General features: G+C 43.6%; 1 protein-coding gene across 1 annotated transcript in view; it reads left to right on the forward strand.

Moving 5' to 3' along the window:
- The window catches only part of LOC124555978 (diacylglycerol kinase 1-like), a 380,703-nt gene that overhangs the window by 348,282 nt on the left and 12,181 nt on the right, over positions 1 to 20,240 (forward strand). The window contains exon 17 of the mRNA XM_047130023.1: positions 2,912 to 3,093. Within this exon, the coding sequence (XP_046985979.1) occupies positions 2,912 to 3,093 (182 nt within the window). The remainder of the gene's footprint in view (positions 1 to 2,911; positions 3,094 to 20,240) is intronic.

The raw sequence follows: 20,240 nt of genomic DNA on the forward strand, positions 1-20,240 counted from the left end.
GTGAATTTTGAGTTTTGTACGGGATCGGTAGTAGAATTTCACTATACAATTTGATAACTGTTACGTTCCGGATTATGGTGGTATGGAAATAGCTGTGTTCTGTAAAGAAGGTCCAGAAGTGTTACAGGTGACAGTCGATAGCTCGTACATTATCTGGTGCTTCTTTGGCGTACAGTGCTGTTTGTTTGATTAAATAGAGTCTACGGGTTTCTGTAGCGCTATTCCGTTAATACAACAAATTTTTCATGAAATGTACAATGGTGGTGCCCTAATATCCACTAATCCTAAATTTCAATTTCCATATGCCATTCGTAGGACTTTTTGTGTCATTTTCATTATTTCGGGTTTTTGTGCAAACAAAGCGTCAGCCAATAGAAGCAGTCACTTTTTCAAGGATAATATAATGGTCGTGTCATGGTATTACTGTTGATGAACAAATAAAAAGCGTAACTCATATTTAGAGACATATACAGAACTAGAGGTCTCGTTTGACAAAGATGGACATGTAGACGACAGTGGCCTTACAATAGGAACAAGCAAGGAATTTGCATCAAGTAATTTATGGAAACAACGAGAAACCTAAACTAGAATGTCTGGATTGAGCGTGGACACTCTATCCCCACAAATGCAGAGCCAGTCTGTTTGAAACAGCGCAATCTCATTCGGTTTATCGCTAGTGTACAATACTGTTTCACAAAGATGTTATTTAATAACGAAAAAAATAGTGCTTCACTGGTCTTTCACTTCTCAGTCCCTGTCACCGCACACACTACACAAACTACTTACACATAAGAATGTTTGGTTCACATTTTGTACACCGCAACTTTCTGTTTTCTTGCCTGAAACTCTGAGTCAGCGTGATGAGTGAGACAGTGAGATACGGATAAATTTAACATGTTAGCCTCATCCGCTGCAGAGCTTTGGAATAATATTTCAAGGGGAAGAGAAGCACTGTAGCGAGAAAGAGAGGTGTGAAACGACAGAGATATTTTATTCTAATGCCATTTACCTGTGTTTCATTTTTTAACAATCCTCTAGTCTGTCTTATCTACGTAATCCTTCACCGTGTCGAATGTATTGCTTAACAGGTACGTTTAACTGCCATTTTAAATAAATTCATTTTAGTAACCTAAAATTTTAGTGTTATTCAGTGCAGCGCTTTAGATTAAAGTTTTCAGAAAAGAAATATAAAAAAATATAGTGCGAAGGGAAGTGTCAAACGATAGAAATGTCTTATTACTATTATTGTTATTTTTATTTTTGTTATAATTTATTTACATTACATTTTTACCAAACCCCTATTCTACGCTCTCTAAGTTATCCTTCACTGTTTAGACTCTTTGATTAGCAGGTACTTTTTAATTTTCTTTTTCACTAAGTTTCTTTGAGTAAACTGAGATGCTGGTGTTATCCATTGCAGGAGATTTTCAATAAAAGAGAAATGAACCTTTCAGTGTGAAACTGTGATGTAAAATGACATATATTTTATTATTGTTATTTACGTCTGTTACATTTTTTTCCAAACCCCTAGTCTGTGGCATCTAAGTAACATTCCACTGTGTGGAATGTATTGCTAAGCTTATAATTTTTTACTGTCTTTTCAGATAAATTCGTTTTACAAATGTCTTTAACGTACCTGATATTGTTATTGGCGCGGGGAATATGTGGGGTATCTCAACACTACGAAAACCGATGTCATTTTAATGGCCGATAGGCTTATCTCCTCTAGTTTCTGAGAACGGTATATCCTGACCGGAGGCCCTCCAGGTGAACGGCTTTAGAGTGAGATACCTGGCAGGTAGCAGGGGTAAAATACAGGGATCGAAAGGTTATTTACAATTTGTTCAGAAACCAGACGGCATTTATAACAGTCGTTGGGCACGAAATGGAAACTATGATTGAGAAGGGGGTGAGACAAGGTTGTCGCCTATCTGGATGTTATTCAATTTGCACATAGGTCTAACAGTAAAGAAAACCAAAGAAAAATTTGGGAAAGAAGTTAAAGTTCAAGGGGAAGAATAAGAAAAATATTGAGGTTTGCCAGTAAAATTGTAATTCTATCAGAGACGGCTAAGGACTTGGAGGTGCAGTCGAACGAATGGACAGTATCTTGAAAAGAGGATATGAGATGAACGTCAACAAAAGCAAAACAAGGAAAGTGGACTTTAGTTGAATTAAATCAGGAGATGAAGAGGGAATTAGATTAGGAAACGAGACACTAAGGCTAGTAGATGTGTTTTGCTATTTAGGCAGTAGAATAACTGACGAGGGTCAAAGCAGAGAGTATATAAAATGTAGACTGACAGTTTCAAGAAAACTGTTTGTCAAGAAGAGAAATTTGTTAACATTGAATATCGATTTAAGTGTTAGGAAGTCTTTTCTGAATGTATTTGTCTAGAATGTATCTTTGTATGAAAGTGAGACGTGGGCGATAAATAGTTCGACAAGAAGAGAATAGAAGGTTTTTTCAAAGGGGGTGTTACAGAAGAACACTGAAGATGAGGAGAGAATGTAACCAATGAGAAGGTACTGTACAGAATAGGGGAGAAGAGAAATTCGTGGCATAACTTGGCTAAAAGAAGAGACCGGTTCTTAGGACTCATTCTGAGATATCATGGGATCACCAATTTAGTATCGGATATCAGAGGGGAGTGGTCAGTGAGGGGGGGGGGAGGTGGGGAAGGGGGAAGTGTAGAGGGAGACTAAGAGATGAACACAGTAGGCTGGTTCAAAAGGAAATAAAAAGGTTGGCACCGAATACAGTACCGTGTAGAGCTGCATCAATTCAATCTTCGGACTGAAGGCCACAACAACAACAGCAACAAATAGTAGCATCTTTCCGTTCTCCGATCCCCAACCCCCAGGACAGACCTAGTGCATCTCTGCATAACGTGCGCGCTGTGTGTTGCAGACATCGGCGACCGGATGATTGAGGTGATCGGGCTGGAGAACTGTCTCCACATGGGACAGGTGCGCACGGGGTTGCGAGCGTCTGGTCGCAGGCTGGCGCAGTGCTCATCCGTCATCATCCGCACTCGCAAGCGCTTCCCCATGCAAGTAGATGGAGAACCGTGGATGCAGCCGCCCTGCACGGTACGTATAACAAAAACGAACACTTCCTACACAGAGTAGCAGGCCACACCAACTACTGGGTGTTTATAATGTAAGTGCAACTACTCGCAGAGTTCCAGTGTGGGCTGTAAGTATCGTGTGGCAGCGATACATGGCAGATATTTCAATGCGTTTATGTAGAACCTACTTGCGCTGCAAATAAATTAATTCCAATTGTGGCCGTCTGGTGCAAATCTCCGCTGTGAATGCAAGAAAGACGTATGGCATTGACTCCATAAGTAGGAACGGTATGTGGGCAGAAAAGGTCAAACAAGTAAGAAATGCATAGTATGATTGTCCGGCCATCCTGATTTAGGTTTTCCGTGATTTACCTAAATCTCATCAGGCAAATGCCGGATGGTTCCTTTCAAAGGGCACTGCCGACTTTCTTCCCCGTCCTTCCCTAATCCAATGAGACCGATGACCTCGCTGTTTGGTCTCTTCCCCCCAAACAACCCAACCCAACCATAGTGTGATTTTATTATTAACGGCCACTTACGCAATTTGTTCAGTATAAGCACCGGATATGTCGACGAGATGCTGTACAGCGCAGGATTTGCACATGTGTTCAAAACTGAAACTAATTTTTTCCCAGCGTAATTCGAGTGCACGTTAACGCATTAGCGTAACTGCCAAGTTTCGATGCCATGTGGTAATTCCAGCGAGCACTGGACCTCAGTGAGTAGGTGCATTTTAATTTTCAACGAAACGAAAAACATAAATCTGCAATTGGCTCGAAAGTAACTAAGAAGAGTCGACCAAGTTCCCAGGTAGATGCCGTGTTTCTTGACTTCCGCAAGGCGTTCGATACAGTTCTTCACAGTCGTTTAATGAACAAAGTAAGAGTATATGGACTATCAGACCAATTGTGTGATTGGATTGAAGAGTTCCTAGATAACAGAACGCAGCATGTCGTTCTCAATGGAGAGAAGTCTTCCGGAGTAAGAGTGATTTCAGGCGTGCCGCAGGGGAGTGTCGTAGGACCGTTGCTATTCACAATATACATAAATGACCTTGTGGATGACATCGGAGGTTCACTGAGGCTTTTTGCGGATGATGCTGTGGTATATCGAGAGGTTGTAACAATGGAAAATTGTACTGAAATGCAGGAGGATCTGCAGCGAATTGACGCATGGTGTAGGGAATGGCAATTGAATCTCAATGTAGACTAGTGTCATGTGCTGCGAATACATAGAAAGAAAGATCCCTTATCATTTAGCTACAATATAGCAGGTCAGCAACTGGAAGCAGTTAATTCCATAAATTATCTGGAAGTACGCATTAGGAGTGATTTAAAATGGAATGATCATATAAAGCTGATCGTCAGTAAAGCAGATGCCAGACTGAGATTCATTGGACGAATCCTAAGGAAATGCAATCCGAAAACAAAGGAAGTAGGTTACAGTACACTTGTTCGCCCAATGCTTGAATACTGCTCAGCAGTGTGGGATCCGTACCAGATAGGGTTGATAGAAGAGACAGAGAAAATCCAACGGAGAGCAGCGCGCTTCGTTACAGGATCATTTAGTAATCGCGGAAGCGTTACGGAGATGATAGATAAACTCCAGTGGAAGACTGCAGGAGAGACGTTCAGTAGCTGCGTACGGGCTTTTGTTGAAGTTTCGAGAACATACCTTCACCGAGGAGTTTAGCAGTATATTGCTCCCTCCTACGTATATTTCGCGAAGAGACCAAGAGAATAAAATCAGAGAGATTAGAGCCCACACAGAGGCATACCGACAGTCCTTCTTTCCACGAACAATACGAGACTGGAATAGAAGGGAGAACCGATAGAGGTACTCAAGGCACCCTCCGCCACACACCGTCAGGTGGCTTGCGGAGTATGGATGTAGATGTAGATGTAGAAACACCTAGATCCATATCTATAATCTGCAAATTACTGTGAACTGCATGGCAGAGGGTACGTCCAGTTGTGTCAGTTATTAGGATTTCTTCCCATTCCATTCACGTATGTAGCTCACGATGAAAGATTGTTTGAATTCCTCTCTGCGTGCTGTAATTATTCTGATCATATCCTCACGATCCCAATGAGAACGATAAGTAGAGTGTTGTAGTATACTACCAGAGTCATCAGTTAAAGCCGATTCTTAAAACTTTGTTAGTAGATTTTCTCGGGATGTTTACGTCTATCTTCAAGACACTGCCAGTTCAGTTTCTTCAGTGTCTCTGTGGCACTTACCCACAGATCAAACAAACCTTTAACCATTCGTGCTGCCCTTCTCTGTATACGTTCAATAACCCCTGTTAGTCCTATTTGGTACGGGTCCCACACACTTGAGCCATATTTTAGAACTGGTCTCACGAGTAATTTGTAAGCAATCTCCTTTGTAAACTGACTGCACTTCCTCCGTATTCTACCAATAAACCGAAGTCTCCCACATGCTTTACCCGTGACTAAGCCTATGTGATCATTCCATTTCATATGCCTACGAAGTGTTATATCCCGGTTTTTGTACGAGTTGGCCGATTCCAAGAGTGACTCACTGACAGTAGAGTCATCGGATACAACGTTTTATCGTTTTGCGAAGTGCACAATTTTACGATTTTAAAGCGAGTTGCCAATCTTTTCCCACTTTGAAATCTTGTCAATATCGGACTCAATAGTTACGCAGCTTTTTCAGATACTACTTCATTATGGATAACTGCATCACCCGCAAAAAGCCTGAGGTTACTATTAATATTGTCCGCAAGGTCATTAATATCAACGTGAACAGCAAAGCTCCCAACACACATCCCTGGGACAGACCCGAAGTTATTTCTGCATCTGACAATGACTCTCCAACCAAGATAACACGCCTCGTCCTTCCTACCAAAAAGCTCACAGTCCAGTCATAAATTTCACTAATACCCCATACGATTGTGCTTCTGACAATAAGCGTAGATGGGGTACTGAGTCAAATGATTTTCGGAAATCAAGAAATACTCCATCTACCTGACTACCTTGATCCATAGCTTTCATTATGTCATGTGAGGAAAGTGCCAGTTGGGTTTCACATGATCGATGTTTTCGGATTCTATGCTGGTTAACACGTCAAAACTGAAGCAGCCGAATCCGGCCAATGATAGTGGTTAATTAGAAGAAACCACTGAATGCTTTCACCATTCTCGACTACTCACAAGAAGGTTGGATCAGATGTAGCGTGTGCCTCAAGTGGATTCACAATTCGTGTCCAGGGGTTGACAGTGAGGACGAGGTTATCCTGTATGTGCACTATACGTGAAGCATAAACATTTAATCTTTGTTTACCATTTACAACTAATTTTTGTATCTGAAAAGTATACAAGATATTAAGATTTTTTATTTATGACTAATCTTTGCATGTGGAAGTAAATGACAAGGCGGAAAAAAATTTTGTCATCGCAGGCCGTCAGCCAGCCACTTAGCTGCTTTATTTCTTAACTCCATGCTTGTTACCATTAAACTGCCTGTGTGTTGCAGCTTCGAGCTCATGAAGGCTTTAACCACCAATATGTCGTTATGTGACGTTTAAATATAACAAATAGTACCAAGAACGACGTGTCTCGATAAATATTCAACGTGCCGTTGCATTTCAATGGCATACCTCCACAATACGCAAGCTACGATACGAAAAATATCAACTTCAGAATCCGATACGGTGTCTCCTACGTACCCCACATCGAACGTTGACTTCCGCCGCCATGCGGCCCGTTGTATTGTCATCTTGGCAATTCCTCAGGTGGCCGACCGTAAAGTTGAGTACTAACCACCGCCTTGTGACAGAGTTGTTATACCTATAATAGCTATATAAGATTTTGATAAATTCAGCAGAAACTGTCCTGAAATCAACCAGTGTTAAAATGTTTGCTCCATGCCTGTCCATGGCATGTTTCATGTCTGGACTCTCTTTGAGTAATGCAGGTGCACTATCATGCGTTTTAGAAGGCCTGATTGGAATTTATTGTGGATGTAATAAATTTAAAGGAAATACGTCAGCTTTTCAGGAACAATGTACTCAAAGTAAAGGTAATACGCTGATCGACTATTAATCACCTAGTGGTTTTGGGTCACCTTTCCCGAATATTCGTGAAATACACTCCAAGACAAACAAAATGGCGCTCTGCGAAGGAATTATCCGAATAGAACGAAAATAGGTATATGTGATGTACATGTACAGACAGATAAACGAATTGGATGATATATTCAAGAGAAACATCTTCATAGATCGAGCAAGTCAAAAAGTCGTTGGTCGGCTTCTGGCCGTTATGCAAGCAGTTATTGGGCTTGGCATGTGTCTGGAGGCGCCCTGGACAGCGCTGGAATACCAACATGACTGTCGCTCGCCGTACGGTCCGACAACCAGGAATGGTGGTATGGGGTGCCATTTCTATTTATAGCAGGGCCTTTTTGCTTAGGAGAGTCAACGAAAAACCCAAATTGGAATTACCGGGCAGGGATTTGAACCACCGTTCACACGAATACGAGTCCAGTGACTCACCACTTCGATTTCACTATTATCTTAATTTTCGTAACTGAGCACGCTACATAAATTTAAACTATGGTACTCCTATTAAACTGCAGTTTAACGTATCAGTCCAATTTTCTCAAAAGATCCGTTAGTCCAGCCAACGAAGGAAGAATTACAGGAAAAAAAATCGTGCAGACGCGAATATGTGTACAGTGGTAGGGCGAGCGTAATAAATAATATACTGAATCATACTAAATCTCCTGAGCGGTGGAATATGAGCCTGCGGAGGGGGAGGAGGAGGGAAGGGGGAGAAGCACCTAGCGGAAATGTTTACCGTTACAAAATTAAACTACATTGAATTTCTTACAAAAATGGTCCCACTCATTTTTGACTAGGACACTGTCCAGTTACATCAATGTGAATAACTATTGAAAGACTAAATAACCACGTTTTGCAGCACGAGACGTGTAGGAAGACAGTAAAGAGAGTCAATGAGGATCTGGAAGGTACCGATAGGGATGTCTAGCCATGCACTAGGTTCCTCGCTTGAGGAGCCATGGGACGAACAGGCCGATCGAGGCAGCCCCACGGATTCTCGATTGGGTTTAAATCCGGCGAGTTTGGTGGCCTGGAGAGTACGATAAAGTCATGCTTGTGTTCTTAGAACCATTCACCTACGCTGCGGGCTGTGTGACAGGTTGCATTGTCCCGTTGGTAGACACCACCGTGCGGAGGAAAAACCAACTCTATGTAGGGGTGGGCATGGTCCCCAAGAAAAGATGCGTATTGATGTTGACCCAGTGTGTGTTCCAGAAGAACGAGACCACCCAATGGGTGCCAAGAAAACATATACCGGACCATAACGCTTCCTCCTGGTTGCACGGTATCAGCTTCCAGACGTCTCACGCCGTACATGGCAACGGTCATCTGTCCGATGGAGCATAAAACGTGATTCATCTGAAAAGGCCACCTCCCGCCCTCTCAGTGGACGTCCAGTTACGCTACTGGCATGCAAATTCACTGAACAGTCATTGAGGAGACACTGTTGGTAGCCCCTTCGTTCATCAGAGTGGTCAACTGCTCGAAGGTTCCATGTCTGTTCGGCTTTACACATTTCCGCAGTCGTCATTCAACCCTGTCATCTATGGTCTGTGGTGCACCACAGTTGTCTTCGCACCAGTTTTGGGAAGCGCCATTTTGACATGCGAAACGTGAACAATTCACAAACGTAGTCGTTTCAGAAATCCTTCCACCCTTGCCGATAGCCAATGATCATGTTCTTTCGGACGCCAGATAAATCGCTCAATTTCCACATTACGACAACGGCTGCACTGTTTTCCGCGTACCCCCAACACGGTTTATGACCGAGCGAGGTGGCGCAGTGGTTAGCACACTGGACTCGCATTCGGGAGGTCAACGGTTCAATCCCGTCTCCGGCCATCCTGATTTAGGTTTTCCGTGATTTCCCTAAATCGTTTCAGGCAAATGCCGGGATGGTTCCTTTGAAAGGGCACGGCCATTTTGCTCCCCAATCCTTCCCTAATCCGAGCTTGCGCTCCGTCTCTAATGACCTCGTTGTCGACGGGACGTTAAAAACTAACCACCAACACGGTTTATGTACCCTCCACTGCTAGTGCTGCCACCTGCCGTCTCTGTGTGGCTGTTGCACGTTGATGTCGAACATAGGCGGTGGTCTCACATACTATGTGATCAAAAGTAACCGGTCACTTGACTGAAAATTACTTAAAAGTGTGTGGCGCCCTCCATCGGTAATGCCGGAATTCAGTATGATGTTGGCCCACCCTTAGGCTTGATTACAGCTTCCACTCTTGCAGGCACACGTTCAGTCAGATGCTGGAAGTTCTCTTGGGGAATGGCAGCCCATTCTTCACGGAGTGGTGCACTGAGGAGAGGTATCGTTGTCAGTCGGTGAAACCTGGCACGAAGTCGGCGTTCCAAATCGTCCCAAAGGTGTTCTATAGGATTCACGTCAGGACTCTGTACAGGCCAGTTCGTTGCAGGCATGTTATTGTCGTGTAACCACACCGCCACAGGCCGTTCATTATGAACAGGTGCTCGATCCTGTTGAAAGATGCAATCGCCATCCCCAAATTGCTCTTCAACAGTGGGAAGCAAGAAGGTGCTTAGAACATGAATTTAGGCCTGTGCTATGATAGTGCCACAAGGGGTGCAAGCCCCCTCCATGAAAAACACGACCACACCACAACACCACTACCTCCGAATTTTGCTGTTGGCCGACGACGATCACTGGGCATTCGCTATACCCACACCCTGCCATCGGATCGCCACATTGTGTACCGTGATTCGTCACTCCACACAACGTTTTTACACTCTTCAATCGTCCAATGTTTACGCTCCTTACACCAAGCGAGGCGTCGTTTGGCATTTACCGGCGAGATGTGTGGCTTATGAGCAGCCGCTCGACCATGAAATCCAGGTTTTCTCACCTCCCGCGTAACTGTCATAGTACTTCCAGGGGATCCTGATGCAGTTTGGAATTCCTGTGTGATTATCTGGATAGATGTCTGCCTATTACACATTTCGACCCTCTTCAACTGTCAGCAGTCTCTGTCAGTCAACAGAGTAAGTCGGTCTGTACGCTTTTGTGCAGTACATGTCCCTTCACGTTCCCACTTCACTATCACATCGTAAACAGTGGACCTAGGGATGTTTAGGAGTGTGAAAATCTCGCGTACAGACGTATGGCACAAATGACACCCAATCACCTGATCACGTTCGAAGTCCGTGAGTTCCGGGAGCGCCCATTCTGCTCTGTCATGATACTTAATGACTACTGAGGCCGCTGGTATGGAGTACCTGGCAGTAGGTGGCAGCAAAATGCACCTAATATAAAAAACGTATGTTTTTGGGGGTGTCCGAATACTTTTGCTCACATAGTGTACCTGCGGGTGTTTTTCACAAAGTATGTTAACACTACGTGGAATACAGATATGAATTACTAATAGTACTAATGTAAGAAACTCGTATGGCTAGAATCTACGGAAATCTCTGCACATTGTTCTAAAATTCTAGAGGGAAGCTGATTCCTAGTCATTCTGTATGGCAGATGTAGCGTTCTTCTACGAAAGGCGACTTTTCCCACGAAGAGTGCTGCTCGCTTTTCAGTTTACCGACAGACTATATGTCCCCGGCATTTCCTGTCCATTTCTTTATGTAGGTAGACGAAACAACTTCAATGAGTTCGTTTTTATGGAGCTGAGCTATTGTCACTTACCAAGTGAGTATTTATTTGCAGTTTTTAAATGAGCTAAATTGTAAAAAAGTTCAACAACCTCAAGTTGTCGTCTGCCATCCACACTGAAAAGCCTGGCGCAAGTGTAATATGCTGTCAATCTGTATTCAGCAGTTTTGATTTCCTTGTCTTCACTAACAGTGGCTGGAACAGTTTTCGCAACTTGAGGGAATCAAATGCATCACGCCAGCCTTAGCTGTCCTAAAATATGGAGAGACGTAAATTGGCTCCCTCTGGAACAGAAGTAAGTCACCTAGGTGTTACGGAATGGCTCTGAGCACTATGGGACTTAACATCTGTGGTCATCAGTCCCCTAGAACTTATAACTACTTAAACCTAACTAACCTAAGGACATCACACACATCCATGCTCGAGGCAGGATTCGAACCTGCGACCGTAGCAGTCGTGCGGTTCCGGACTGAGCGCCTAGAACCGCTCGGCCACCGCGGCCGGCAGGTGTTACGGAACTTGAGATATTTCACCTTAAGTGAAACAATCCATCACAGCGGATTAATGCTCTAGGCTTGAACATATTCAGTCCTATTCCACAGATATACAGGGTGTTACAAAAAGGTACGGCCAAACTTTCAGGAAACATTCCTCACACACAAATAAAGAAAAGACGTTATGTGGACATGTGTCCGGAAACGCTTAATTTTCATGTTAGAGCTCATTTTAGTTTCGTCAGTATGTACTGCACTTCATCGATTCACCGCCAGTTGGCCCAATTGAAGGAAGGTAATGTTGACTTCGGTGCTTGTGTTGACATGCGACTCATTGCTCTACAGTACTAGCATCAAGCACATCAGTACGTAGCATCAACAGGTTAGTGTTCATCACGAACGTGGTTTTGCAGTCAGTGCAATGTTTACAAATGCGGAGTTGGCAGATGCCCATTTGATGTATGGATTAGCGGGGCAATAGCAGTGGCGCGGTACGTTTGTATCGAGACAGATTTCCAGAACGAAGGTGTCCCGACAGGAAGACGTTCGAAGGGATTGATCGGCGTCTTAGGGAGCACGGAACAGTCCAGCCTGACTCGCGACTGGGGAAGACCTAGAACGACGGGGACACCTGCAATGGACGAAGCAATTCTTCGTGCATTTGACGATAACCCTAATGTCAGCGTCAGAGAAGTTGCTGCTGTACAAGGTAACGTTGACCACGTCACTGTATGGAGAGTGCTAAGGGAGAACCAGTTCTTTCCGTGCCATGTACAGCGTGTGCAGGCACTGTCAGCAGCTGATTGGCCTCCACGGTTACACTTCTGCGAATGATTCATCCAACAATGTGTCAATCCTCATTTCAGTGCAAATGTTCTCTTTACGGATGAGGCTTCATTCCAACGTGATAAAATTGTAAATTTTCACAATCAACATGTGTGGACTGACGAGAATCCGCACGCAATCACGTCATTAACACAGATTTTCTGTGTACGTTTGGGCAGGCATTGTTGGTGATGTCTTGATTGGTCCCCATGTTCTTCCACCTACGCTCAATGGAGCACGTTATCATGATTTCATGCGGGATGCTCTACCTGTGCTGCTAGAACATGTGCCTTTACAAGTACGACACAACAGGTGGTTCATGCACGATGGAGCTCCTGCACATTTCAGTCGAAGTGTTCGTATGCTTCTCAACAACAGATATTGTGGACGGCTGTGATACAATACGCCATTCTCCAGGGCTGCATCAGCGCATCAGGGATTCCATGCGACGGAGGGTGGATGCATGTATCCTCGCTAACGGAGGACATTTTGAACATTTCCTGTAACAAAGTGTTTGAAGTCACGCTGGTACGTTCTGTTGCTGTGTGTTTCCATTCCATGATTAATGTGATTTGAAGAGAAGTAATAAAATGAGCTCTAACATGGAAAGTAAGCGTTTCCGGACACATATCCACATAACATATTTTCTTTCTTTGTGTGTGAGGAATGTTTCCTGAAAGTTTGGCCGTACCTTTTTGTAACACCCTGTATTTAAAACCACCTTGCAAGATATGCTTTGCATATGTGGTAAGAGGCTCCACTCAGTGCAGCCCACTCTACAATTCCTGAATGGAAGGCGTTTATGCAGCCTACCAGTACCACAATTAAACGTGAGGGAAATGCAGTAACTTTTTGCTCATTGACTGATTCACCACCAAGTCACTGTGACATTGTGTATTGTGTGTGTTGATCAGGGGACCTAGAAACGACGGAGAGGCTTCGTCCCGCCGTGGCCCTTAGTAGTTCACAACCCTACAACAGGCTACAGCACTCCACCAGCCCCACCGCCGCGCCACACCGAACCCAGGGTTATTGCGCGGTTCGGCCCCCAGTGGGCCCCCCCGGGAACGTCTCATACCAGACGAGTGTAACCCCAAATGTATGCGTGATAGAGTAAAGCCGTCGGCACACGGACCGTGCATCCGAACGTTGAGCGTTGAGTGTGCCGAGTTTCTGACGTCATAGCGTGGAATAGTACGTTCAGGAGCCTTTCCGAACGTGCAGAGCAATATCTGGAATGTCAGATATTCTGAGCGTGCGTCTGAGCGTTGACCAATGAGATGGCACAACGCCACTACGTCACACACACGCCGTCCCCCTTCGGTACAGAGTTGTGAGGCGCCATATTGGCATTCACTTCAAGCCTATATGTATATATGCCGTTTCTGAGCACCAGCAAATTGAGAATCACTCGAAAACCCGTTGTTAGTTGTGTGATTCGATCCAAAAAAATCATGAGAAACATCATATTCATGGAAAAAGAACTATTGTAACTCGCGTATTATGAGAGTAGGCTATTTGAAGGCAGCGACACACTGAAGATCCACCCAAAACGCATTGTTCTTGGTACCATTTGTTATTATTAAATTTCAATTAGTAAAATAACTATGTATGATTAACGTTTTTAGTAAAGGTAATATAATATGGACCCCAAACGTATTGTTGGTTTAGCGTAATGAGTAGCGTCTCTGTTTGAAAATCAGTTTTTGTTGGGGTGGTGGATCACGTCGTAACACTCCCAAATTTTTTTTCCTAACATTCGCGTTTATATTAGGTTATGATACTTCATTATTAGTTTAATATAAGTATATGCTATAATATTTAATGTTATGCAAATATAAGTTCATCAGTTTTTGAGGTGTGTCTTTGTTCGATTGGCTTACTCTATAGGACAGCTTGCGCTACTTGTATAAAGATATTTTGCTCCTTTTTCTTTTACGCTTCGTAATTCATATGTTGCAAAGATTCTGCTACTGGGTAGGAACAGTGATCAAGTAAGACTGACCTTGGGGTTTTACTAAAATGTGGGAATGATGAAATAATGTTTATCTTATGCGGAGAAGTATTCCAAATTTGTACTGCACTGTTTGTAATGGAACTTTTGTAAGCCTGTGTTCTTATTGATTGGACATGGTACTTTACTTGGACGATGGAGGAAATGTGCGTTTTAATAGAGCTAACGTGGGAATTTTACGCGCGCCCGTTGAATAAACGGTGTGATTTACGAACTAGAAACATCCCTCAACTGCCTCTGGAGTGCGTTGCGATCTCTTATACCACGTTGGGGCCCACGTACCGTATGCGCAAGTCGCATCGTTCCTGAGCGTTCAGCAGCACGTTGAACTTGGCACGCTCAACGTTAACGTTCGACAGCACGGTCCGCGTGCCGACGGCTTAAGTATGGTGTACGCGAACGTGGAGGCAGTGTTTGCGCAGCAGTCGCCGACATAGCGGGAACTCAGGCAGAATAAGGGGAACCAGCCCACATCTGCCGAGGCAGATGGAAAACTGCCTTAAAAACCATCCACAGGCTGGTCGGCACACCAGACCTCGACACTAAACCGGCGGGCGGATTCCGGCTGCGGACCTGCACGCCTTCCCTCTCGGGAGGCAGAGCGTTAAGTCGGTGGCACACGGACTGTGCTGTCGAACGTTGAACATTGAGCGTGCCAAGTTCAACGTGCTGCTCAACGCTCAGGAACGATGCGACTTGTGCATACGGTGCGTGAGCCCCAACGTGGCATACGCGATCGCAACGCACTCCAGCGGCAGTTGAGGGATGTTTGTAGTTCGCGAACAACACAGTTTACTCAACAGGCGTGCGTAAAATTCCCACGTTAGCTCTATTAAAACGCACATTCCTCCATCGTCCACGAAAGGAAAGTACCATGTCCAATCAATAAGGACACAGGCTTATAAAAGTTCCATTACAACCAGTGCGGTAAAGATTTGGAATACTTCTCCTCATAGGATAAACATTATTTCACCATTCCCACATTTCAGTAAAACCCCAAGGTCAGTCTTACTTGATCACTGTTCCTACCCAGTAGCAGAATCTTTGCAACATGTGAATTACGAAGCCTAAAGGCAAAAGGAGCAAAATATCTTTATACAAGTAGCGCAAACTGTCCTGTAGATTAAGCCAATCGAACAGTCACCCCTCAAAAAAAAAGTGCGCTTATATTTACATAACATCAAATATTATAGTGTATACTTACATTAAACTAATAAAAAAGTATGAGGACCTAATCAAAACGTGAATGCTAGGAAAAAAAAATTGGAACTGTCAAGCCACGAACCACCGACCCAACAAGCAAATCTATATAGGATAGTGACGCTACCCATTACGCTTTTATTTATTTATTTATTTATTTTGTAATCTCATTTTGTTCGTTTTCGTTCCTTGTATTTGCTCGGGGCGGGCGTCGAAAGACAGCCGTTTCAGTTCGTTGTTGATCCATTAACCCAGTTTTTTTTTTTTTTTTTATTACAGAGGGTAGGTAGCCCTCTGACCGAACACGCTTTTTTTTTTTTTTAAATTGTTCTCATTTTGTTCTATTTTGTTCGTTGCATTTGTTCGGTGCGGATGTCCCATGACATCCGATCAGGTTCAGTGTTGAGCCGTTGACTCAGTTTTATTTATTACAGAGGGCAGCTAACCCCTCTGACCGAACATGCTGAGCTACCGTGCCAGCTATGCTAAACCAACAACACAATTCTTATATCTAATCATACAATCTTACCGACTGCTGAAAACCTTAATCGTAGATATGTTACTAATTGAAATTTAATTATAACAAATTGTACCAAGAACCATGCGTTTTGGGTGGATCTTCAGCGTGTCGCTGCCTTCAAATAGCCTACTCCCATAATACGCAAGTTACAATAATTCTTTTGCCACGAATATGATGTTTCTCATTATTTTATTGGAACGGATCACAAAGTTAACAACGGGTTTTCCAGTGATTCTCAATTTACTGGTGCTCAGAAACGGCATACATACATATAGCTTGAAATGAATGCCAATATGGCGCCTCACAACTCTGTACTGAAGGGAGACGGCGTGTGTGTGAGGTAGGTGGCATTGTGTTATTTCATTGGTCAACGCTCAGACGCACGTTCAGAATATCTACATGCCAGATATTGCTCTGCACGTTCGGAAAGACTCCCGAACGTGCTATTCCACGCTATGACGTCAGAAACTCGGCACGCTCAACGCTCAACGTTCGGGTGCACGGTCCGTGTGCCGACGGCTTTAGACCGCGTGGCTAGCTGGACGGGCTCACTATGACACAGCTTTACAAATCGCTCTCAACGACAGACTGCAGCCAGATGCCATATTTACCAACAGTACATAGGTCACTGACAAGATCACACGTACAAATGAAACACTTCTCAGCCATCGTTTTTAGGAAGTTATATTACACAAAAGCTTACTTAGCAACTGCAGATTAGTATTCAATGAACTGAAAATAACTCCTCTATACAATAACGGGCTCAGTGATGTTATTTTGTATACCTGCATAAAATAAATGGAGAGGAAATGCGCGAGAGATGTAGTCTGTCGGTAAACTGAAAAGCGAGCAGCACTCGTGGTGGAGGAAATCAAGTTCCTAGAATAACGCTACAACTGCCAAACAGGATGACTGCTAAGAATCAATTTCCCCTGTAGCAGTGTAGGACAGTGTGCAGAGATTTACGTAGAATCTGTCCACAAGCTTTTCCTGCGTCTGCAACTCACCTCTGTATCGGTTATAGTCTTAACGCACCTTGTGGAAATTTAACACCCCCTCCCCCACCCTCCCACGAGTGTCAGCACACGACGCAGCCAGTGTTTCATGAGACGAGTCGCGGGAAGGGTTGCTATTGCTTTGTAAACCACTCAGTCGTAAATTTTTGCGACGTAGTGCGGCAAATAAAATGAGGAATTGCCGGTTCGTTCTTTATTTTGCAGGCCTACAAAGAAGGGAAGTGCATGATCACGATATGGCGATCTATCTTCCCTCTCGTCTCTAACTTCCTTCCCCCCCCCCTCCCTTCCAATGTGTTACACTCCCAGACCATAATTTATCCATTAATACAGTTCTACTGCACTTAGATGTGGTACACACATTTAATATTTGTTCTCATCCCACGTTAATTTAGCAATTAACATATATTTTACAGCGTTAAAACACTATCTTTTTAATAATCCGCTATTTTTCCATCCTCTGCTGTGTGTAAACTCACAAACTGAAAACTAATGTTACCTGTTTTGCAGGAAATTTAATATAATTTAATTTTATACTGGGAAACATTTTTTCTAGATGGTGCAGTTTTCGAGACATGCAAGAAAATCATAAAAAAGTTATCTTTTACACGCTTTCTCTACCCTTACGCTCACACCCCACAGGTCAATGTCACTAATGAACAATGAATTTTCTATTCGGTGAAAATAACGTGAGTGTTATGTAATAGGGTGCGCTGATTCCGATTTTGCATTCAGGAATGTGGTAGTTTTGCAATCAGGAATGTTGTAGGACGTCTGGATATAAAGGCTCAAATGGCTCTGAGCACTATGGGACTTAACTTCTAAGGCCATCAGTCCCCTAGAACTTCGAACTACTTAAACCTAACTAACCTAAGGACATCACACACATCCATGCCCGAGGCAGGATTCGAACCTGCGACCACAGCAGTCGCGCGGTTGCAGACTGTAGCGCCTTTAACCGCTTGGCCACTCCGGCCGGCTGGATTTAAAGTTACAGCTGAAAGTCGTATGATATTAAAAGCTTGTACACGGGTTAAAAGGTAGCTACATCAATGAGCCGTGTTTGATATGCAATATGTGGGTGTGTGTGTATTCTCAAGGTTACTCTGTCTTATGCGTCTGTGGAACCAAGTGTGCAGAAGTAAAAAGAAACAGGCAGACTTGGACAAGTTCTAACTAGTCGGCGAAAAGTTCTAACTAGCCCGCGAGCTACAGCATGCAGACAGGTTTCTGCAATTTCTTCTGTTCGTCCATCAGTCTGATTCGAAGATGACTAAAAAATAGTTCGTGCTAGTGTGGTTCTGTGTTTTATTAATCAACAGGCGCAGTAACATGCATTTAAGTGATTTCGTGTAAGACGATTCGATAATTCGGTATATGGTGATTCGGTACGCGAAAGACGAATAGATGAAGCTCTGTGAATTGACTCTGCCTTTGTTACATTTGTGACGAGTATACGACGTCCGACTAGGTCAAGAACATAACCAGAAAGCTACGTGTAGCTTGAAAAGTATTACTTCAGGTGTGAAATCTGAGATCAAACAAAATCTTGCGCTCGTCATCTCTGTTGCACCGTCTGTTACACAGGCCTAACCCAGTGGTTAAATGGTAAACGAAATCGAATGCCTTTTGCTGTTCCCATGATTTGGCAGCAGCAGAGAGATCGCCGGCCGAAGTGGCCGTGCGGTTAAAGGCGCTGCAGTCTGGAACCGCAAGACCGCTACGGTCGCAGGTTCGAATCCTGCCTCGGGCATGGATGTTTGTGATGTCCTTAGGTTAGTTAGGTTTAACTAGTTCTAAGTTCTAGGGGACTAATGACCTCAGCAGTTGAGTCCCATAGTGCTCAGAGCCATTTGAACCATTTTTTAGCAGAGAGATCACCACTCCAAATGCTATTTCTGCTTGACCAACATATCCGGCTATGGCCAGAAGAACAAGTCAAAAATTGTGTATCCAGATTGTCAGTCTGCTCTAAAGCCTGTGGCCAGTGGTACAGATTAGCCAGTACCAATACCTCCTTCATCCGATGCAATGAACAACGAACAAAGTGATACTGAAGGTTATGACAGTGACGCTATAGAATACACGAATTATCCCGACAATAATATTAATATGCCATATTTGATCAGCCAAGCCGAACTGGACAATCTGGTTCGCGATTTTTCCCTGTCGAAAGCAAAGTCTGAACTGTTGGGTTCCAGACTGAAGGAGTGGAACTTACTCAAGAGAGTTGCTACAGCTATTCAATCGACGTGACAGGACTCGTAAGGGAGCTAGGTAACAAATACGTAGCAGAAGAGTGGATACTTTTCGTTGACTCTAGCTTACGCAGTCTCAAAACTACACTACTACACAATGGCAACCAGAAACCATCAGTTCCTATTACTCATGCCTTTGGAATGAAGGAAACCTACGAAACAATGAACACTTTCTTTACGCTGATTAAACACTCTGAGCATAACAGGAATATTCGCGTCGATGTAAAGGCTGTAGCCCTTCTGTTAAGAATGCAAGCTGGGTATACAAAGCATACGTGCTTTCTTTGCCCATGGAATAGTCGCGATGACAAGAATCGATACATAGTGAAAAATTGGCCACCGAGAAATTTACCTGTAGTCGGGCAGCACAACGTTCAACATGTACCTCTTGTGGATCGTAATAAGATTTGCCGATCTCCAATCCATATCAAACTAGGTCTTATGAAACAGTTTGTTGCAGCGATGAATAAAACAAATCGTGATTTACAGTACCTAAAAGGCAAGTTTGGAAAGATGAAAACTGACGCAAAATTGAAAACAGGAGTCTTCGTTGGACCAGAAATACAAAAGTTGATTCGACATCCTCAATTCAATAAGAGCTCATGGAACGAGAACTAGCAGTTTGGGACGCATTTGTGCTTGTCGTGCTCAACTTTCTTGGGAGCCACAGAGCAGACAACTCTGCACCAATTGTGCACAACTTGCTAACAGCTTTCCATCACTTCGGTTGCTTTATGTCACTAAACATGCGTTTCTTGCATTCGCATCTCACCTTCTTTCCGTCGTATGTGGGAGCGGTGAGTGACGAGCACGGTGAAAGATTCCCCTAGGGGATGTCCACCATGGAAGCAAGATATCAAGGCCGCTTCACTCTGAACACGATGGGGGATTACTGTTGGTTTTTGCACAGAGCAACATAAGATGTTCACAGGCGGAAAGCAAGAATCTCTACACAGTTTTAAACCAAGCCATTGTCAATCTTAGTGCAACTAAGGATCTCTTACTCACTTCAGAGTTAAATAAGCATTTATAATTCACTTCTTAATTGTAATATTCAGTATTTTCATCCCAAAGTACGCATATTAATTTCCCTAAAATTTCTCACATTCGCAAATTAGCGTAATTAATAGC

Source organism: Schistocerca americana, chromosome X (genome assembly GCF_021461395.2).
Source record: "Schistocerca americana isolate TAMUIC-IGC-003095 chromosome X, iqSchAmer2.1, whole genome shotgun sequence".
In the NCBI taxonomy this organism is placed as follows: Eukaryota; Metazoa; Arthropoda; class Insecta; order Orthoptera; family Acrididae; genus Schistocerca; species Schistocerca americana.